This window comes from Carassius auratus, chromosome 6, assembly GCF_003368295.1.
Source record: "Carassius auratus strain Wakin chromosome 6, ASM336829v1, whole genome shotgun sequence".
Taxonomy (NCBI): Eukaryota; Metazoa; Chordata; class Actinopteri; order Cypriniformes; family Cyprinidae; genus Carassius; species Carassius auratus.
In genome coordinates this window covers 23,956,902-23,967,912 of record NC_039248.1, presented here as the reverse complement: position 1 = coordinate 23,967,912, position 11,011 = coordinate 23,956,902, and the positions used below count along the sequence as shown (strand labels likewise).

The window sequence follows — 11,011 nt, the reverse complement described above, 5'->3', positions numbered from 1 at the left end:
AGCGTTAATTTTATTTCATATCAAAAAAATATGTTGTGTGTTATTGTGTATTTGTGTTTTGTGTACATATACTGGTAATATACTACTTAAAAAGTTATGGTTATCAATTTGGGGGGACTTTCCCATAACACCTGTCCTATTATTTGTTATACTGTGAACTAAATGGATATTTTCTATCCCTTAACCCTAAACTCCTACCTCTTAGTAGAAGACCCTGGTTTGCATCAGTAGCACTTCAGATAAAATTATAGATTTACTACTTTTTATAGTTTTTTCCCCAATGTTAGCATAAACAAGTGGCCTTCTTCAAACCGAGGTGTTTTTGTGTGGTTATAAAAGGACCATAGCTGACTATAGTAAAAGTTTTTGGTAAAAAAAAAATAATAATTCTAAAAAAATAATAAAAATACAAAATTTTTATTCAAGAGGTAGACCAAAAGGACAAAGATGAATCTGAAGCATTTCATTTTTATTTTATTAATTTCTATTTAAATTTCGTTTGGTAAAATCACTGAAACAATAAATATCTATACAAAATATGTTGCCTGTATTAATTTTTTTGATGGCGTTATTATTTTACCAAAACTAGCAAAATCACTCAAAAGACGACATAAGATTTCGTTACGACGCGATGATGAAGTGACGATTATTGTTATTTACTTCTGAATTTTCGCACATTAAACCGTTCACTTATGCAGCGGTTACGTAAAGTCAGCTGGTCGACAGAAGGTGAGTGCTTAAAACATGTTTAAAATAAGTGTTTGAACAAACGACGAAGAAAGTTTACATATAAGGGTCATGTTGTAAATGAATGGTGTAAAACGAAGCTCCCATTTGACGAGCTGGAGTTTCTACATAACTCCGTGAGTCCTCTGGGTGGCGCAGCGAGCAGCACACAGTAGCGCTCACTGCCTACATCATCTTTCTATAAACAACCCCAAAGAAACGACGACGAGAGGTGGAGCTGCTGACAACTGTCAAAAGACCAAAGAGCCGAGCCCTTCCGTCCTCAAAGCATCTTGTCGTAGCGCGTTAGAATCCGTTATAAGCCACGTGATTGAAGTGAGTATCTCGTATCTCGTGAGTTTAACGACGTCTCTGTCGCTATTCCGTTATTGCGGAGCCGTTTCGGATGAGCGGTTCGCACTTTAGCAGGTTTTGACAGACTGCAAGTCTTCCTGGAGACCCACGGAGAAGGTGAGACGACCACGAGTGTGTATGAACGCTAACTTTTATTTTCAAAAGCAGCGTTGACTGTTTAGGGCACTAGTCGACATGACGTTACGTGCTGTAGAAATGATGCTGCGCGAGCGTTTTATAGACATGTGGCGCTAGTAAATAACCGCATTTCCACGCAAAGGCTGCAGAGCTACATAATGTGTAGTTGTATTCACATCTGGAGAGTCTGTTTGTAATTATTCATCACAGAACATCCAAGAAAACATTTAATTTGCATCCACGTCGGGAAGGAAATAAAATGTCTTTGTGGTTAAAATTGGCGCAGATATCAAGAGAACCGCCAAAGTTAGAAACGGAAACTCACTTTGCCTCCTTCTGTGAGCTCCAAATCATTACCGTGGTTTATAAAGTGATATAAAGTTTTTTGCATGATTATGCATGTTAGTTAATATTATTCAAAATGATGGAGTAAATATATAATATTAATATAATGTAAAATTATATTTTTTGTGACCCTAGACCAAATTTTGGCTGAGATACTGTACAACTATTTGAAAATCTGGAATCTGAAGGTGCAAAAAAAATCAGAATGATGAGAAAATCACTTTTAAAGTTGTCCAAATGAAGTCCTTAGCAATCCATATTACTAATCAAAAATGAAATTTTGTTATATTTATGGTAGGAAGTTTTCAAAATACTGTAGCCTCATGGAACCTGATCCTGTCCTATTTTTGGCGTATAAAGAAAATCAATAATTTTGCACCATACAATGTGTTGTTGGCTATTGCAACAAATATACCTGTGCCACTAAAGACTGGATTTGTGGTTCAGGGCCACATTTGTTGTTGGCCATAACACGAATATCTGTAGAATATTAGTAGTCCTTTCACCTTAAATAAAGTGTACAAAATAATAATACAGACTATACACAATATTTATTCCAAACAGGTCTCTTACCAGTTACATTTTGGAACTACAAATAACGTTAATAATAGAAAATTGTATTCAAATTTTTTTTTATAATTTGCATACAGTTAACAGAAAAATATCTTAATCATGTATAATAAAAAAAATCAAGAAATAAATAAGATGATGAATTTAATGAACACAGCTGATCTGAAAGACAACTAAAAGACTGTTAGTTTAAAATAGCTGTTAGAGGGATTATTAGCTGGATGTGTTGCATTAAACAGCATCTAAAGTTGGTGTAAATAACTCTTCAGTTCTCAATCAGCATGTTTTGCGTCATTGAAAGCATCTGTTACTTATTTGAAATGTATAGGTTTCAGCAGAGATACTGATATATTCGGATTACAGATTCAACTTGGTCAGACTTTGCATGTTGTTTCATCTTAGTGTTTTCCTCTAACATTGGTCATTGAGTAGTTTGTAAATGTGGAGGCATGTTTTTAATGCTGCGTGAGAGTATTAGCTCAATCAGGATTAAGGATTTGTAGGAAAAAAAAGAATAGTTGCTTGCATGAATGCTGGTTTAAAACAAACAAGAGCTTCGAATGAGAGTTTGTTTGTATTTCTCCATCTGCACAGAATGGTGGATTCCTAACTAATTTAAGTTTAAAGTGCAGTCTGTTGTTAAGATTATCTAACTAAAGAGACTTAATGTAACTGATTGAAGGGGAACTGGAGCTCCGTGGTTTGGGAATTTGCTCCACGTGTTCTCCTTCACATAATCTGCTGCTCAAAGCTGCCGTTCGAGATTAGGAATTACTCAAAGATCAGTATCTGACTACACTTTGTGACTGCAACAACAAGCTGTGGACAGCGTATTATGAAATGTCACGTTTATTGTCGTGTTTTTCATCTTGGTGTTCTGATTCACAATGTTTTCTGGTTTTCCTGTGAGCAGTGAGTAAAGATGTTCCTTAATGAGTAAATGTAATAATAAAGAGGGAACATTTAATCAGGGTTATTATCATTAACTAAAACAAATCCTTTTAAAACTTTTTTTTGTGTGTGTTTTTTGTTGTTGTTGTTGTTGTTAATTGAGATACAGTAAAAGCTGAAACTAAAAAATAAGAATAACATTTAATTAAATTAAAAAAAGAAATGTTGCCTTGGTAATTAACTGAAAAAGATTAAAAAGAATATATATATATATATATATATATATATATATATATAAACAAAAATAATGACAATAGTACATTAAAATGGTACAATAGTACATTACATGAGCAGTAGTACTAGTCTTGGGTTATCAGTCACCACTAATGAGTTAAAGTACTTTTTTCATAATAAATATATATATATGTGTTCTGCAGAGATGTCGAGGAGAAGCACGAGGTTAGTGACCAAAGAGCCGTCCATCCCTGATGATGACGCAGCCAGCACGAGCTCCACCGGATCCACTGGCCTCATCTCTTACAAAGAGAGCCCAAACAGGTGTGTTTCTGCTGGAGCTCTCAGTGCATCATATACAGTAGATAGTTTGCATGTGCATTTCTGGCTGATGCAGATGTTTTCTTGCAGGATCTTCAAGAAGAGGAGTGGTCGCAAGAGCACAGGAAATGTTTCACGCAATTCAAGTCGCGCGAGCAGTGTGAGTCAAATACTGACTGGACAGCACACTGAGAACGAGAAGGGTTAGTATCTAAACATACAGAGCCTTTAAAAAAATAAAATAAATAAATATATATATATATATATATATATATATATATATATATATATATACATTTTATTTATTTATTAAATGATACATTTATTATAAGTAATGTATAATATTAATAGAAAAATATATACATATCAATAGTCATATATATATATATATATATATATATATATATATATATATATATATATATATATATATATATATATATGTATGTATATGTAATTACAATTTGTAATAAAAATAATATATAATAGTCATTTCATATAAGCATTATTTATTTTAATTGTCTCTGTTTTTCAGGCATGTCCCTTGCTACTCAGGGATTCTCCTCTGGGTATTCCTCTGCTGAGGAGCATTATGAACAATCCATAAAATCAAACCCTAGTAAGTGTGAATATACATTTTATAAATGGGGAGAAAAATAATCACTGGCTAGTTGGTTGGTTGGTCAAGCAAAGAAGGTTGAAAGACATCTACTCTTTGTTTTCCCTTTTCTCCAGGTTCTGCCCAGTCTGTATCTGAACCACCGTTCGTCATTTGGGACGTGTTTCATTCTCCAGGTATTAAATGAATAAACCCTCTCCTCACTAACCTCACTAACATGAACAAGCAGGCTTTTTTTCCTCCAGTAGTCATGCGCTCGTGTGTGTGTTGCAGCTCAGGCTCTGGTCATGTTCTACTGGTGGCTGGGAAGTTCATGGTACAGCCTGACCTCTCGACTGTCTCTGATCAATGTGTTTCTGCTCAGCAGGTACAGTGCTCTGTGTGTGTGTGTGTGTGTGTGTGTATGCTCTTGTTTTTGTGACATATCAGGACACAACTCTGTATAATGACATGGGTATGACACAGGTATTACAAGGAGAGGGTGACTTATGAGCACATAACCCATGTCCCCATTTTTCAAAACGCTTATAAATCATACAGAATGAGGTTTTTTTTTTGAGAAAGTAAAAATGCACAAAGTTTCTTGTAAGGGTTAGGGTTAGGGGTAGGGTTGGTGAAGGGTGATAGAATATACAGTTTCTACATTATAAAAACCATTACACCAATGGGATGTCACTAATTTTCACAAAAACAAACGTGTGTGTGTGTGTGTGTCATAATTTTCAAATGTCTGGCCTTAAGAATATGTATGATAGTTGTGTAATAGTTAACTGCAACTTTCATGCACTTAAAATAGAACCTTTATAAGAACCTTTTTCTTGTCTAGATTGTTTTAAACCTCAAAATGTTTTAAAGAGTCTCACAGACTTCAGAAAATTAAAAAATAAATGAAGTGAATTAAGTAGTTTTCTAGATGCACTCAAATGTATTTCTGTTCATATCAAAGAACCATTGAGGAGCATTTATTTTTTTTACACATGGTCACATTTCCTCTTCCCCTCTCTGTAGATGCACATCAGATATGAGAAAGACCGCTGTTCTTCTCCTCCTTCTCATCTTTCTCATTTTTGGTGAGACGGCAGATAGTGACTCTTCTAAATATCGAAAACTAAATCTGTGTACAGTATTTCAAAATAACCCACTTTGAAGACTACATACAGTACAGTAGATGTAGCTGTAAAAATGCTATTGCATGTTCATGCCTGAGTAAAAAACATTAATATGCAGTGACCTGATATTGTGTTACAGGAATATGGTACTGGTTCCCGTTTGCTTCTCGTTCTCTTCCTCGTGAGGTTGTTACAAAGACTCCGTCTGTTAAACACACAGATAGACCTGTGAAAGAAACTTTTGTGAGTAGATTGTCTCCAGGTTAATTAGACCTCAGAAAGGATCCTGTTTCATACTCAGTTACTGTATGTTTCTCTTAAATTACTCTAATTATTTAACTAAAGGCTTTTTTTTTTGCTCTAAAGGATCATCTCCAACATGCGAGCTTGTCTAACTTGAAGGAAGAGATCGTCAGCTTGCATGAAAGAGAGGCGAGCCTGATGGTAATTCAAATCTAATCTCAGTCAGGTTTGTCTGTGTCTTTTAAGGAGGAAGTGTCCTAATGTCTTTCTCTTTGTCTGTCTGTTATCTCAGAAAGACATCGAACTGCTGAAGATAGAGAGCATGAGACAGAAGGTCAAATCTGAGGTGAGGAAACCAAACCAAACGTTCCCTCTTCCTTTCTACCACCTCTGTTTCTTCTGCCATAGCAACAAAGTGCAAAACAGGAAATGATGTCATCAACCTACAGTAATTATGTATTTGTGTGCTTGTCTCCTAGATGATTCAAACTGATCTGAAGTCTATGAATGATCAGATGAGGAAGTGAGTGTCTTATCAGTTTTTTGCTTTGATTTTGTGGAGTTGGTTCAATCTTCTTTTGCATGTTGCATCATGATTTTATGCAGTGATGTAATAAATATGTTTAATATTCATCAGGTCCGAGTCTGAACACGAGCAGCAGGTTTCTGATCTGAAGTCCAGCATCTCAAACCTGCAGTCGACCCAAGACCTCCTCAAGGAAAGAGTTGATGCACAAGACTCTCTCAACACTAACGTAAGGATGCTTTCAGCGCATTGAAATTCCTTTGTTGTTGTGATGAATGCGGTTGAGTATTATTTGACTAATGATGTCATTTCCTCTGCAGCTGAGAGCAGAGCTATCCGATTGGCTGATAAAACTCCTGAAAGATCCAGGCTCATTGGAATCGACCATCGTGCTCCGTCCTGAGCTGCAGAGGGCGCTGGAGGATGTGGAGAAACGGATACTGGACAGACTAGTGCAGGAGAAAGAGAGCAGGAGAGACGTCTGGAGGACCGTGGGAGAGACGCTGCAACAGGAAGGAGCCGGAGCTGTCACTATACAAGTGTGTGTCTGTGTGTAACGGGATGACAAATGTAGAATTACTATAGTGTTTTTGTGCTGTTTTAGTCTTAGTTTGAAGTATGCATCAGGATCATGATGTCTTTTAATGAGAATTTGTTTTTTTGTATGTAACAGGATGTGAAAGAAATGGTCCACAGGGCAATTAGTCTGTACAGGGCAGATGGGATTGGATTGGCCGACTATGCCTTGGAATCTTCTGGTAATAATTACCCTTGTGTGTGTGTGTGTGTGTGTGTGTGCGCAGTAAATATATACAGAGATTAAAAAAGCAGCACAGCTGTTTTCAACATTGATAATGATAATAAGTATTTCTTGAGCTCAAATCAGAATATTAGACTGATTTCTGAAGGATCATGTGACACTGAAGACTGGCGTAATGATGCTGAAAATGAAGCTTTATATCACAGGAATAAATTACATTTACAATATATTAAAATAGAAAACAATTATTTTAAAATGTAATACTATTTCACAGTATTACTGTTTTTACTGTACTTTTCCCATTGATCAATTAATGCAGCCTCTTGAACAGTAGTGTATATATGTAACGCTACCGGACATGACTAAGTGTGTGTGTGTTTGTTTGTGCAGGTGCCAGTGTGCTCAACACCCGGTGCTCAGAGACGTATAAGACCAGATCTGCGTGTCTGAGTTTATTCGGCATTCCTCTGTGGTATCATTCAGAAAGCCCTCGGGTTGTTATACAGGTACCAGATCACACACACACTGTCACATACAGTAGACACAGATCTGACTGTCTAAGCTTCCGTGTGTGTGTTTTGTAGCCCGAGCTGTATCCCGGGAAGTGCTGGGCATTCCGAGGCTCCCAGGGTTTCCTGGTAATCGCGCTGTCTTACCCAGTAAGAATCACTCATGTGACACTCGAACACCTTCCCAAAGAGCTCTCACCGACGGCCCGCATTGACAGCGCCCCCAAGGATTTTGCTGTCTATGTGAGTTGTTATTTCAGTGTTTTTTTAATCATCTGCATAACACTGAAGCAAAAGCTTTGAGATTCCTCGGCTGTGGTGTGTTCAGGGTATGTCTGATGAGACTGAAGATGGAAAGCTGCTTGGGACATTCATGTATGACCAGGATGGAGAGCCCATTCAGACTTTCAAGCTTGCGGTGAGTCCAAATAGACTATCTATCATCATCATGGTAGTACATGTAGTATTTCTGTATTTAATATTAATATTACTGTTGTTGTTTTTAAAAAAATGCAATAAAACGGTAATATTGTGAAATATTATTTCAGTTTAAACTAACTGTTTTCTGTTTGAATGTTTTTTAAATATAGTTTATGACGGTGATTGTAAAGCTACTAATATAATACTAATTCTAATATGCTGATTTGCTGCTCAAAAAAACATTTCTTATTCATTTTATTAGTGTTAAACACAGTTGTGCTGCTTAATATTTTTGTGGAAACCGATACATTTTTATTTCAAGTTTCAAGTCTGCTTTATTGTCAATTTCCACATGTACAGTACATACATACAGAGAATCGAAATTGCATTACTCTCAGACCCCGGTGCATATAGATAACATTAACATTAAAGCCTAAAAAAAATAAAATAAAAAAATAACTAGATCAAATATAAAATGTAGATACAACTATACAATAAGGGAATGATATAAAAAAATAAAAAAAAGACATATAATATAAATTAAAAATAAAGTTAAAAATAAGGTTAAATAAAGCAGCGCAAGGTAAATGACAGATATAGTGCAAATCAATGAAGTGAACAACAGTGCAGTTAAAAGATTTTTTAGTGCAAAAAATCACTTATTAAGAATATCTTATTAAGTCTGATTAAAGTGACAAGTGACCAAGAGCAGTTATTTAACGAACTGATGAGGTAGTGGAATGACGTCAGTTCCATGCCGAATGAGGTAGTGAGCGGTGAGTGAGCAGACCAATGCTGCACAAGTGACTAGTGCATGCCATCATATAATTAGGCTGAACTTTCTATTGATGAATAGAAAGTTCAGAAGAACAGCCATTTTTTTTTTCAATTTACTTAGTTTGAAACCTTATAAAAGTATTTTCCATCTGTCACTTATGATCAATGCATCCTTATTGAATAAAAGTATGAATTACTTTCACAAATAAAAAAATCTTACTGACCCCAAATTTGTCAAAAGTATTTTATATTTACACTGGTTTAAACAAAATGGTTGTATTATTGTTAATAATAATAAAACGTCTGGACACATTAATAATAATAATATTTGATAAATTATTATGTAAAATATAGTTTTTATATACATATAAATTAATTCTACATTTATTAGAAATGTATATATATTTGGGCTACCTAGGTGTGAAACTTGAGAAATGTAACCTTTCTTCTTGGCTGTAGGAAGCGTCAGAGATCTATAGCATGACAGAGCTGAGGATCTTGAGTAACTGGGGTCACCTGGAGTACACCTGTGTGTATCGCTTCAGAGTTCACGGAGAACCTTCATTCGTCTGACAGGAAGAAGATCTGAAATCATTCTTCAGCTTTGGTTTACTCTATGCAAAAAAAAAAAAAATGTAAAGCTCAAATGCACTGGACTCTTAAAGAATGAATCAGACATCTTCCTAATCTACAGATACCAAAAAACACACATGAACGTTCGACTGATATCAGAATTGATATCCGATTTTTTGCCCTCTCAAAAAATATTCCACTTTTGCATTCCTTAAACATTGATTTTCAAGTGCTGATAGGAACGTTTTGATGAAAAGGTGTAAATTTTTAGTTGTTTATACAGTTTTGAATTAAATTTTGGGATTTTTTTTTTTTCATATGAAGGACAGGCTTATATTGATGTCATGCTTAGCTGGAATTAACATAACACAGCATTTGTGTTGTATTTTGTTTTATCCTCAGTATGTGTTTTGCAACGAAACGTGTTTATTCACGTCATCATTGAACCATATACCTCTTAAGAAGCTTCTAATATTATATTGTTTAGGTATGTCCTTGTTAGGTATGAGCAGCAGCTCTGATTGTACTCTGAGATGTTATTATTTTCCGCCCCAGCTCATGAGTATAAATGGGTACTAGATGGTGTACGTCTCCTCTGCGGGACGGGGGAGGGCTGGAGTCAAACTCAGGTTTTGGGTTTTCAAACCAAAGTGCTCTTGAATGTCCCAGATTATATACAGTAGTTCTGTTGTCCTCTATTTGTATATGTATATATGTGCTCGATGCAGTTTTTCAAATGCACACTTAAAAGGTATAAATATTTTCATTGTCTTATTTGATTTATTTTGGCATCCTTTCTTGTCAAGCTTTGTAGAGCTTCAATGTTAATTTGGCAAGTTTACAAGAAGTTTCTGTCACATGATTGATATTGTTTTGTAAGAAATAATAAAATAAATTTGAAATGGTACATAATACTGTGTGAATGCCAATATGAATGCATGAGCTGCACAAGACATTTTCATGCAGATCTGCATGTACAGCACTGCACTGATCCTTCCATGCTTCATTTAATAATTCATGGCCAAAGTTCATCCAAATCATTTGCCTGTTTTATACACTGGCAATTCAGCAACATATTTTTTTTTAGACCTGGCTCAATTTGAATTTGACTTCAAATTCTACCAGCATCTAATGCTTTTTATACATGCAAAAAAGCACTTTTTTCACATGCATTTTAAACTGCTGTATGTGACTTCACACATATAATTTATCTATATCAGTTGCATGCATTTAATATTAATAAAGTGGTAATATTTTTTTATCCACACTTTTCAGAAGTTGTTTTGCATCTCCGTTCCTTAGTGTGGACACATCATCTATAGTATCAAACACAATGAGAAGAATCCAGTGTCCTTTATCTATGGCTGACCAGAGAAGTTCACCTCACCCTCACAAATGCTCAAACCTTCACTACACAACACTACCAGGGTTCATTTGCTTTGCTGAATTAGAAATTAAAACTGTTCAACTTCTTTTTCTCGAGGGTCTTGATTTCTGACAGTGGTTATTGTAGGTCTTCTAAATTACTCGCCAGTTTCAGTTTGATCAAAGTTGTATCGGGTGTGTTTGATTAATCAGAACCACTTGTTGGAAACCCCAGTGCTACAGCTACCCACACCGATCCTCAGTTCAATCACAAAAACAGATTTTTTTTTCTAACAATTTTATTTCCATAACAGAAGTAAAACTGAAAGCAAAAAAAACTAAAATAAATTAGGTGAACTAATAAATACAGTATGGTAAACAAAAAAAGGTAAGGTGTTTACACTGTCTTACAGTATTTACTACCATGATAGTGCATTAAAGAAAAGAAATCTATTCTACATTATAAAAATAGATGAAAACAGTACAGCTATTAAAATCACACTATAAAACTACAATTTCTTAGACATAAAA

General features: G+C 35.1%; 1 protein-coding gene across 2 annotated transcripts; it reads left to right on the top strand.

Moving 5' to 3' along the window:
• Positions 1-684: 684 nt before the first annotated feature.
• On the top strand, positions 685-10,027 carry LOC113102296 (SUN domain-containing protein 2-like). 2 transcript variants are annotated; one of them, XM_026265786.1, is made up of 18 exons: positions 685-729; positions 3,462-3,582; positions 3,670-3,782; positions 4,115-4,198; positions 4,315-4,374; positions 4,472-4,565; positions 5,207-5,268; positions 5,447-5,550; positions 5,674-5,751; positions 5,843-5,896; positions 6,030-6,073; positions 6,188-6,305; positions 6,397-6,615; positions 6,750-6,834; positions 7,227-7,342; positions 7,421-7,588; positions 7,674-7,763; positions 9,002-10,027. In XM_026265786.1, the coding sequence occupies exons 1-18, from the start codon at positions 693-695 to the stop codon at positions 9,113-9,115; spliced, it is 1,761 nt and encodes a 586-aa protein (XP_026121571.1). In that variant the 5' UTR covers positions 685-692; the 3' UTR covers positions 9,116-10,027. The 2 variants fall into 2 exon arrangements, with proteins under 2 accessions (XP_026121571.1, XP_026121572.1); XM_026265787.1 differs by lacking the exon at positions 685-729 and adding an exon at positions 919-1,197.
• The last annotated feature ends 984 nt before the right edge of the window (positions 10,028-11,011 follow it).

Coding starts and splice junctions, on each gene's coding strand:
- LOC113102296 (XM_026265786.1), top strand. CDS start 693: ATGCAGCGGTTACGTAAAGTCAGCTGGTCGACAGAAG. Junction 6,074..6,187: donor ATGAATGATCAGATGAGGAA/GTGAGTGTCTTA, acceptor AATATTCATCAG/GTCCGAGTCTGAACACGAGC. Junction 7,343..7,420: donor GCCCTCGGGTTGTTATACAG/GTACCAGATCAC, acceptor TGTGTTTTGTAG/CCCGAGCTGTATCCCGGGAA.